Below are 11,464 nucleotides of genomic sequence, written 5' to 3'. Positions count from 1 at the left end.
TTTTTGGGCAAATACCGACAACTACAACAGACTCTTTTACGTGACATGCTAAAAATTATTCGCTAATGTAACTTTTTTTTTGTGATTTTTTTTATAATTTTTTTTTATATTAATGGGGTCTAAAGTTTTATCGGAATACTTTACCTACGTAAAAATACATGAAACTTTTTGTTTGAATTTTTCCGTTAATCTTACGTTATCAACAACAAAACTTTCTGACGAAAAATGTTAAAGTAATATTTGGTTACTTAGTTTTTCATTTAGATTTCATTTAAATGGGGTTTTAATTTTATGTAGCAGTGAGTAAAAAACATGAATAATTTTATATTTATCGTGATTTTAAGTTGTGTGGCACCCGTGGTGCTGCCGACTAAATATATTCTCCCGAAATGGAAGAAACAGGTGAGTTTGAATTGCTAATTCGGTTATTTACTCGTAAGACTAAGTTTTGCATGTCATTAATCTTATCGGTTTTTTAGTCTGTTTGATCTGGAATTTGAGGCTACCACTACAAAAAGTATTATAATTTATGAGTTAGGTAGTAGGTTTAGGTAATGCTGTAGGTATACCTATCCATAGATATACAATTACATAGCTGTACTAGTATAATATAGGATATTCGTATTATTTCGTTCTTTTCGGTGGTTCCTCTGGTGCTGCAAATGTTCATGGGCGGCATCAGTTAACATTAGGTGATCCCCCTGCTCATTTGCTCACTATTTATGTGATAAAATATTTTAATAATTAAAATATAAGAACGAATACTCGGGCAAGCAGTGATAGCCTAGTGGTTAAGACTTCGGCCTCCTATTCGCAGGATTTGGGGTTCGATCCCGTGCACACATCTTTAATTTTTCGGAGTTATGATGAGCGTATTAAGAAAATATCATCTAATGCTTTAGGTGAAGGAAAATATTACGAGGAAACGTGCATGCTGCATGCCCGAAAGTTCTCCATAATATTCTCTAAGGTCTGTGAAGTTTGCCATAATTTGCACTCTTCTAGTGTGGCGAACCAGCTTAGGCTAAATTCATTTCAGTCTAGAGTGAGAAGACCCGTGCTTGTACATACATACTATAGATTGAGATGATTATTATGAAGTAGCTACATCGAGAGTATAATTAATCTTTTCTTATTTTATATATTCTATAAAAAAAAAATGCTGACTAACTGACTGACTAACTGATTGACTGACTGACTGATCTATCAACGCACAGGTCAAACTACTGGATGGATCGAGCTGAAAGGTATGCAGATAGCTATTATGACGTAGGCATCCGCTAAGAAAGGATTTTTGAAGAGGGGGTAAAATAGGGGTTTGAAATTTGTGGAAATTTGTATACCTAGTCCACGCGGACGAAGTCGTGGGCATAAGCTAGTCGTTTTATAATACAGCACAGTTAGATTTAGCAATACACATGCATTTTACCATTTCCTAAGGTTGACAATTCGCCAGGATTGCAAACTAAGTAAACAGATGCTAATAAATACGAATAAATCGCAATAATCGTGAGCAAGGAAATGGGACTGACTCCTAATGGTTAAATCATTAAAATAGCTAGCTCTCCTTAGGCGGGTAGTACATCCGGCAATGTCTGGAAACATTTGCTATATTTTTGGTGCTTTAGTTTTTATTTTGGAATTTATTTTGTGGACACAATATTTATGAGATAGTTGCCTATTTAGTAAAAGTACTTTTTTAAGGACCTGCCATCTCGTTTCGCGGAATCTACGGGGGACCGGAGGGCTGGCAGTTACCTCAGTCAACATTTATTATTATTTATTAGTCTTGCGGCACGCCATTCAACGAGGTAACGCAGCCACCGTTTTGGGCACCTATTTTACCCCCTTAAGGACTGAATTTTCAAACATCCTTTCGTAGCGGATGTCTACGTCATAATAGATCCGTTCAGCAGTTTGAGCTGTACGTTGATAGGTCAGTCAGTCAGCCACCTTTTTTTTCCTTTTATATATTTGAATATTCTGGAGATTTTGTTTATTACCTTATACTTAATATGCTTTATGAGTAAACATTGTTTTTGAGCGCGGTTTCTCTGTGTTATGACGACACACTTTCGCGCTGCTTTCTCGCAAATTAGAAAGTGTCTGACTCACGGTTCACATCCTGACGGGTTATAAGGAACTTGGGATTATCGATGCTCATTAGAGATACTTAATATTATTATGATATCGGGTCCGATATATCGCGGTCTATCGTTAGACATTTCAGTTTTGTCACTCTTGTCTTTTGTCCTCGTGTGTTAATGGTATTCGTGGACAAAAACATCAAGCACGAGAAAATCTAGCAATAGAGATAGTTGAAAAACTAGTTGATTGTCATTTTATTACGTAGGTTAGTTCCATTAGTTACGCACATTATACGCAGCTAACCAGCCGTTATGTGCAATTGGATTTTGTTTGTTCCAACTCCTTTCTTTTTTCTTTGACCTAACCTACTTGTATCACACAAAGATTGGAAGCGAGATTAACATTCTCTTTGATGATACCTACCGTTATTTTAATCCTATGAACACTAAAATGTATTATTGTTATATGACTTTCTTTTATTGCTATCTTTAAAGTTGTCAATTTAAGGCACGTTCACATATTAATTAGCTTAACAATTCTCTCACATGAATAAAATTGTCAATGTTCACAAGGCATGTTAAGTTTGTGTTTTTTACCTAAGCACGTACCTACACGTAACAAAATATTATTTACCTGTGCAAAAATGTTAAGCATGTTTAACTATCAGTGCTAAAGCGCGTTTACCTGTCAATGTGAAACACGTTGACCTATAAGTAAGTGCTCTTTACTAGTCGTCAACAACATTACAACATAACATTCACAAAATATTCAATTATTCTTTTTCTCCTCAACGTCATTGCTAACCCAACGTTCGTAACTTCACACAACTTAAGTGTTCTTCTTTTCCTTATTTATTCACAAGACATGTTAATTAAATGTTTTTTACCTCATCACGTACACATAACTTTACCTGTCAATGTTGAGCACGTTTACCTGTCAATGTTAAGCGTGATTACTTGCACATTATTATAATAAAGTTTTTTTAAGGCTCACTGTTAGCCCAACGTGTTTAATTTCAGCAAGTTCGCATAATTATTATTTGTCTGTCATTGTTAACAAACTTTCATAGGGGCTACTAACTGTCAATATTCACAAGGCTTGTTAACTAAGTGGTCTTTACCAGTTAATGTTAAGCATGTTTACCTGTCAATGTTAAGCACTACCTGTCAATGTTTAGCACTACCTGTCAATGTTAAAGCACGTTCACAAAGCATGTTTTCCCGCCTTCCTCTCAGCCTCTATATCGCAAGAGTGCGCAGGCGTGCGAGCTGCCGGCGGTGCAGAGCGAGCACAGCCACTACGTGTGCGATGACAAGGGTGAACCCAAGTGTCACCCAGGCTGGCAGGGCGACCTGTGTGATGTCCCGATTTGTAAGAAAGGCTGCGATCCTTTACAAGGTAAATATTCTTGTCTTTTTTGTCTCTACGCTGGAATTCATAGTCAAGATAGGGGCTTCTTTCTAAAGAAACGACTTGTCGTATGAATCGCCCTCTTAAGAAGCTCTTTTGATTATGAATTCCGATGTAAACTGGAAGGCAAAGAGTGAACTAGCTTGGGCTAGAGTAGGTACAACAGTTATAACATAATAATTTACAGCAAAGAGTGGGGTTGGAACGTTTCGACTTGCCGGAATTCTTTACTGTTTTTGTCCAAATCTTAGGTTTTTTTTTAAATTCTGTAGAGAATTGATAATCAGTTTGATTAGAGATGCAGTCTCAGATGGTGATAGCGATATTGATCATTATGATGAAGATCAAAGTCCGTTAGAGAAAAAGTTTTATTAGAGAGGATTTAATTAAGAAATAAATCTTATATGCGATACAATGAAATAAAAAATGCTAGAAGACTTTGAGTAATAAGCAAAACTGGTCTTATGTCTCGTAGGTTACTGCAAACGTCCTGGCGAATGTCGCTGCAAGCTAGGGTTCTACGGGGAGCGTTGCAACAAGTGTATACCCCTGCCTGGTTGCCAACACGGTTACTGCAACGTGTCCTTCGAGTGCGTCTGCAGAGATGGTTGGGACGGCATATTCTGTTCGGAACGTAAGTTTGTTTTCGTCCTAACATACGCTGAGTTTAATGTCATCATCATCATCATCATCAACCGATAGACGTCTACTGCTGCAGCAGTAGACACGTCCACACGCCACGGTCTTGCTGAATCCAGCGGCGTCTTCCGGTACGAGGTCGCCATTCCTTGGGACCCCAACGTCTATCAGTTTTTCGAACTATGTGCCCTGCCCAATGCCACTTCAGCTACGCAACCCGTTAGCTATGTCGGTTACTCTAGTTCTCCTACGGATCTCTTCATTTTTGATTTGATAACGTAGAGAAACTCCAAGCATAGCTCTCTTAACTCTCAAATGTATTTCATTAGATTCTGCTAATCATTATATTAGACTGTATAGGTACTATCAAGGGAAAGTGACCAAATCTAAATTAGTCATACTTATTATTACATACAAGCGGTGATACACTAGTGGTTAAGACGTCGTCGTCTTTCCAGCCCGAGGATCCGGAGTTCGATTTCAGGCACACACCTCTAACTTTTTGGATACTTTATGTGCGTCTAAGCAATTAAATATCACTTGTGTTAACGGTGAAAGAAAACATCATGAGGAAATCCGTATGCCTGAAAGTTCAATATAATTTTTTCAGAAGTGTATTAAGTCTGTCAATCCGCATTTGGCCAGCGTGGTACGCTATGGGCCATTTTGAGTTCAGTCAGAGTCCTGATCCCACTTACTTATATTATGTTTACATCTTAGCTATGTGCCGTTCGGACTGTCACGCCACGCGCGGTTTCTGCGAGTCACCGGGAGAGTGCAGATGCCGTCTTGGCTGGGCAGGCCCAACCTGTCGTGCCTGCCAGGTCCTGCCAGGCTGCCAGCACGGGTACTGCGACAAGCCGCTAGAGTGCAAGTGCTTACCGGGCTACACTGGACTGCTCTGCCAAACACGTAAGAATTAAAGAATTCTGCCAAAGGCAGTAGCCGTGCTATCGTACTAACCCTTGTTAGGTCCTAAGACTGGTACAGCAACAAGCCGCAAGAGTTTTACCGAACTGCGCGAGACTTCTGTGCCAAACTTGTAAGATCTACCGTTGATAATTTCTGCTTAGTAGTTGACAAACTATGCCGTCGAATCTGCTAGTAATAGATGGGGCATCTTCCAGCTAGGTTGGTAAGTAGGTAATCTAAAGGCAAACTTGTCGCATATGCCAGCATTTAATTTTAGTAAAATAATTCAAGTATAAACAATTAATACCTATACTTACTGTCTTCAAGATTTTTGTACATATCACCATCAAAATCAAATTCTATCTGTTCAATGACATCATCAGAATATATTTTGTAAAAAATTTAACGAAAACGGTTTCCGCATTTCAGAAATATTAACCATAAAAAATGACAATCTGTTAAGACAATATGTTATGTTAGGTTCACTAGAAAGTAAAAATGCAGATTTTTTAATTCCAATACAAATATTCATGAAACTTATTGAGAAATTATGTTTTTATTTTAGCTTTAATAAATAAATAAAAAAATTAAGGCAGGTACAATGCTTCTTGTGAGAGTACTCTCACAAGAAGCATTACTCAAATTTTTTTAAGCACTTAAGTAGGTAATATGGTTTTTTCAGCAATTTGCGCACCGGGATGCCACGGCGAACGCGGTTACTGCAGACGCCCTGGCGAATGTCGCTGCAAGGTTGGCTGGATGGGAGCGACTTGTGCGCAGTGTCACCGCTATCCTGGCTGCGTGAATGGCTCGTGCAGCCGACCGTGGGAGTGCATATGCAAGAAGGGCTGGGGAGGCATGCTTTGTGACGAAGGTAAGTTAAAGATTTAGCTTAGAGCCTCGATAGGTCAACGGTTAAAGGAGCGGACTGAAAACTGAAAGGTCGCCGGTTCAAATGCCACCCGTTGCACTATTGTCGTACCTACTCCTAGCACAAGCTTTACGCTTAATTGGAGAGAAAAGAGGAATATTAGTCAGCAATTAACTTGGCTAATATTCTTTTATAAAAAAAGTCAAATTGGAGTCAACCGTTACAGCCTTGCATTTGGCCGAATATTGAAACGCCACAAAATATTTGAGACACCGTACTTAAATAATAAAATGTTTTTTTTGTCATTTTCCGTGCGGACAAAATACCAAAAACATAATACCGATTTAGATCAAAGATGCCCTTAAATTTTTACAACATTTGAATGTTGGGGATAAGTTATGTACTAAATATGGTTTACAGAGTCTGATATTACAAGATAGAACGTATAAATAACGTACTTATGTAGATGAGATGTACTCGATTTAAAGTAGTGGCTGTACCTATCCCCATTTAGCACCTACATAAACAGCTTCGTACCGGAGTGTTAAAAATATGATAAATAAATGATTAGCCTCCAGGTTTTTATCATTATAAGTTCATAACTATGGCTTAATTTTCTAAACAATTGATAATCACTACTCTTGTTATAAATGCGAAAGTATGTTTGTTTGTTGGTTTGTTTGTTTGTTGGTTTGTTGGTTTGTTGACTTATTGGTTTAGTCGGTTTGTTGATTTATAGGTTTGTCGGTTTGTTGGTTTGTTCTTCAATCACGTCGCAACGAAGCAACGGATTGACGTGATTTTTTGCATGGATATAGATAAAGACCTGGAGAGTGACATAGGTTACCCTACTAGACTATAGGATATCCTGGAAAATGAAAGAGTTCCCACGGGATTTTTAACAATCTAAATCCACGCGGACCAAGCTATCCAAGCTAGTATCAGAATAAATACCTAAAATATTGAATGGAAAGAACCGAAACTAACAAGTGAATTATTTCTCTTCCAGAACTAAACTACTGCGAGAAGAATCCAGACACCTGCAAGAATGGTGGCCAATGCCAATCACTAGAATCCGCTGATGGACACTACAGATGTCACTGCCAAGCTGGTATCAGCGGAAAGCATTGCGAAAAACTACCCGATAGCATGATACCTGATAACTCCACTGAGGCAGATGTTCCAGGAGCTTCAGAAGTTGCAGAAGTTCCAGAAGTTCCAGAAGTACCAGTACCAGAAGTTCCAGAAGTACCAGCACCAGAAGTTCCAGAAGTAATAGAGGCACCAGCTCCAGAAGTACCAGAGGAAGTAGAAGAAGTTATAGCTGCTAATGACACTGTGCATACGAGTTCGTCGCCAGAACCAAGCAACGATGAAAATGAGACTGAATAAAAAACAGAATTACATTAATTTAGAACTGAAATTACTAGTAAAGAATTATTACAATTTTAATAGAGAATATGGGGCAGATTTTAACAAAGACGTGCATACAGGCTTGACGTTTTTAGTTTCATTCACGCTTTTGCTATTATTATAATGTCTAGAATTGCTATGCTCTACGAAGCTTGCTCGTCGAGCATTTCATTTCTTAGTTTAACCGAAAAAAATGGTAAATAAACACAATCTCTAAACTAAATTTGATTGACACAAGAAATAAATAATACCTAAAAAGGGTATTTTTTTCAGTCTATATTCAGACCTGTTACTAAGTAATTATTTATTTAGATAAGTTTAGTGATTGTGTGCCACAAATTAAAGAAGAGCCTTAGAATATTAACAAACGTTTTGTTCAGGTATTAGAAAGTGATAACTGATAATCATAAAACTATTTAATTTAGTTAAGTGTTAAATTAGTTATAGGAAGATGTCCTTTAATTTATTGAAATATTATGAAACATGTGAGAATTACGTGTCGGCTAGAGCTGTATATTTATTTTGTATTTATTTAACGATCATGTCGTACATTTTCATTAACATTTCACTCATGTTCGCGTATTTTATGAACTTATAGGTATCTTCCTGATTTAGTTCAGAAGTGTAATAGTTATTTTCATTTCCATTATGAAGGAAAACCATAGAGCAGAAACAAAGAGGAGTTGGCCTAAGCAACTGTGCACTGTGATTTTCAACTAGGTCCTGACGTCATCACTGTGGGCGGGGCCTTAGTTAGTATGCTGTCTGCGTTCGTCAGGTTCACATATATTGAGGCTCGTATTATCGGTGTGTTTTCGCGTTTTTAAGAACAAAAGGATGAAGTGTTGTGTTTTATCGTGTCAAAGTTATTCAGACAGACGTTCTGATGCTATGAATGGTATCACATTTCATTTGTAAGTAATTTTATACGTAATTTCTACACTTATTGACATCTAGTGTGAGATAGCTGAACTATGTAGTGACATCAATATATCGATGTTAGGTCGCTAAGCGAGTAGTTTTGCTACTAACCCGCAGATGGAAAATTGAGAAGTGGGCGGCGTTCCACAACCCCTCACCCCGCAAAATGTCACTCGATATTTCATAGGGAAATCTTAATACAACATCTCCTCTTTGTTTCTGCTCTATGAGGAAAACCATTCCAACCATTTTTAATTCTCATATCCATTCCAACCATAATCATAATCTACATTGTCATCATCATAATCGTCATCATCATGATCATCATAATCATTGTTTTTACTATTTCAAGCAAGTTTTTAAAATCCATGTAGATTTTTTTAATGCTTTACCATTTATTATTCCTTTGATTTTTGTTAGAATAAGTGTAGTAACTATATTATGTCATCTCATTTTCTCATTCAACATTTTCATAGTCACCATCATCGGGTAAATCTATCATTTTAGTGTAGTACATACCTGCATCATTTTCCTCATTCAACATTTTAATAGTCATTATAATCATTGTATTATCATTTAGTGTAGTACAGTACATACCTATATTATTTATCTCATTTAACATTGTCATAGTCATTACCATAATAATTTATGCATCGTGTAGGTACTTTAACTCAATATTTAATTTAATTATAGATGGAAATAAAATATTAATTATTATAGTAAATAAAAACATTAAATAATTAGAAAAATACCTAGTTTAAATTCCTTTCTCAAACCTGAAATTACGTTTTATCTCCTCTACCGAAATTATATACAGAGCCGAACCACTAGGTACTAAATTATTTGGCGGCACGGCTTTGCCGGTTTCTCCAAAAAAAAAAAACTTGTTAAAAAAGAGAAGTTCGCAAATACGTTGGCCAGCACTCTCCGAACGCATTGGGCTAATTTGTATCAAATTGGAGCCATAGGAACGAATTGTGTGAGAAATGGATATTCTGAAACTTTAGTCAATGTTCTTTGAGATCTAGAGTTCTAGTAGAGATACTTCCAAACTGGTTTCAAGAAATAAAAAACCAAAAGGTTTCCATCATATTATTTCGGTCAAGCGAAGCCTTAGCTCGATTTAATTTACTTGCATGTGTTACCTCGTTTTGGGCATAATTCCTTACATAGTATGCGTTGCAGGCTGCAGGCTAACTAATGTATTCGCCAGTTCGAATCCTGTTGAATCTTATTTGTACCAAACATAGCATCTAAACTTTCGCGATCCTAGCACATAATCGGACTTGTTTTGGCTGGTTACGACATATCCCACCTTCAAATAGTTGAGTTTTTTTTAATACATAGGCTCAGGGAGTTGTTTTTACTAGAGCGGCAATGTTCTGCACAATATAGACTTATCTCACATGGCAGGCAAAGAATTAGCGATAAAAGAAGGTATCAGTATTAATAGAAGTACCGGAGAAAATAAAGTTGCCAAAATATATCGATATCTTAAAATATATTGGCATTCTATAAAATGAAAAAATTGGGTATACCCATTGATGTTGGAATCCCCCTCTGGTATACCATAAAGTTAAGTTTTGTCTCTTTCTAACACCGTATGTGCTTGGAGTCTCTAGGACCATGATTCAAGCCATACAACTCATGCAACTTGACAATCCATACTAATATTATAAATGCGAAAGTGTGTCTGTCTGTCTGCTAGATTTTCACGGCCCAACCGTTCAACCGATTTTGATGAAATTTGGTACAGAGTTAGAGTAAACAAAAAAAAAGCAAAAAAAAAAACAAAAAATTTGCTTTCAATACGATTCCAAAGCATCATTTATTCAAAAAATTTAATGATCAATGTAAACACGATCGTCCCAAGCAATTTCTATAATAGTGTTACTTGCATTCTTTTTCCAAATTAGGTTATTTATATGAATAGAAAAATGGCAGCAAGTAAGGCAGATATCGGCCCCGCCCGAGGCAATCTTGTGCCTCGTTAGAGATCTTTTGGAATCACTTGATAGCTGATCATACTACTGACATGGTGTCGATGTATGATAGGGATGTTCTAGCGGTGCCCTAGGCACAAGCGAGGTTTTAGGTTTGAAAATTGAAAAAGTTCTTGTAACGAACGTGAATTTTATTAACTGACTAGCTGATGCCCGCAACTTCGTCCGCGTGGATTTAGGTTTTTATAAATGCAAAAGTGTGTTTATTTGTCCTTCAGTCACGTCGCAACGATGCAACGGATTGACGTGATAAGACCTGGAGAGTGGCATAGGCTACTTTTTAACCCGGAAAATCAAAGATTTCCCACGGGATTTTTAATAAACCTAATTCCACCATAGGGTACCTACTGATTTGAATTCATCGATACTTTTTTTAAGTTACTATAATTCGTAAACTACATCACTAAATCGGCAACTTGTCCATAAATCTTGTAACTAATTGTAGGATTTTAAACGTGTAGGTATAATTTTAGCGGCATGTTCGGCATGATGATTTCAAATCATAGTTTTTTCGTTCCGTGGTTTGCATTCCAGATAAAATATAAATCGTTAGTAGTAGTTAAGTCGCTGCCGAGATGTTATGGCACACTTTTTACGTAAGTATCCCCTGAACTTCTAGCTGCTCTAGGCCATGCAATCTGATAAAGTTCTAGCTTCTTTACGGCAGCCATAAGTATTATTTTATTAATAAGGATGGAATAGAATTAGGATATTTCATAAGAAAGCTCAGAGTCACTCAGCGGGCGATGGAGAAAGCTATGCTTGGAGTTTCTCCACGTGATCAAATCAGAAATGTAACCGACATAGCTCAACGGGTTCTGAAGCTGAGGTCATCACACGAGTCGCAGTGAGCCGCTGGATTGGAGCCCTACAAGAGACCTATGTCCAGCAGTGGACGTCTATCGGTTGACAATGATGATGATGATTTCATACAATTAATATTGATTATAGAAAAGGCTTCGTAATTTACTCTATTGTATGTTATATTATTGTGTGATAGCTGTGATAGCCTAATGGTTAGGACGTCTGCCTCCTAATCGGAGATTGGGGGTTCGATCCCGGGCACGTACCAGTAACTTTTCGCAATTATGTGCGTTTTAAGTAATTAAATGTTACTTGCTCTAACGGCGAAGGAAACCTGCATGCCTGAGAGTTCCCCATAATGTTCTCAAATGTGTGTTAAGTCTGCCAATCCGCACTTGGCCAG

The 11,464-nt window shown here is 37.2% G+C and overlaps 1 protein-coding gene across 1 annotated transcript; it reads left to right on the top strand.

The window, feature by feature from the left end:
* The first annotated feature begins 312 nt into the window (after positions 1-312).
* Positions 313-7,312, top strand: C901. Its single transcript, XM_069504019.1, has 7 exons — positions 313-402; positions 3,324-3,486; positions 3,974-4,132; positions 4,858-5,049; positions 5,732-5,923; positions 6,930-7,135; positions 7,202-7,312. Exons 1-7 carry the CDS (start codon positions 313-315, stop codon positions 7,310-7,312), a joined length of 1,113 nt encoding a protein of 370 aa, XP_069360120.1.
* Positions 7,313-11,464: the final 4,152 nt, after the last annotated feature.

Source organism: Maniola hyperantus, chromosome 16 (assembly GCF_902806685.2).
Source record: "Maniola hyperantus chromosome 16, iAphHyp1.2, whole genome shotgun sequence".
In the NCBI taxonomy this organism is placed as follows: Eukaryota; Metazoa; Arthropoda; class Insecta; order Lepidoptera; family Nymphalidae; genus Maniola; species Maniola hyperantus.
Note: the sequence above shows the minus strand (reverse complement) of the source record. Positions and strands in the feature narration are given on the sequence as shown.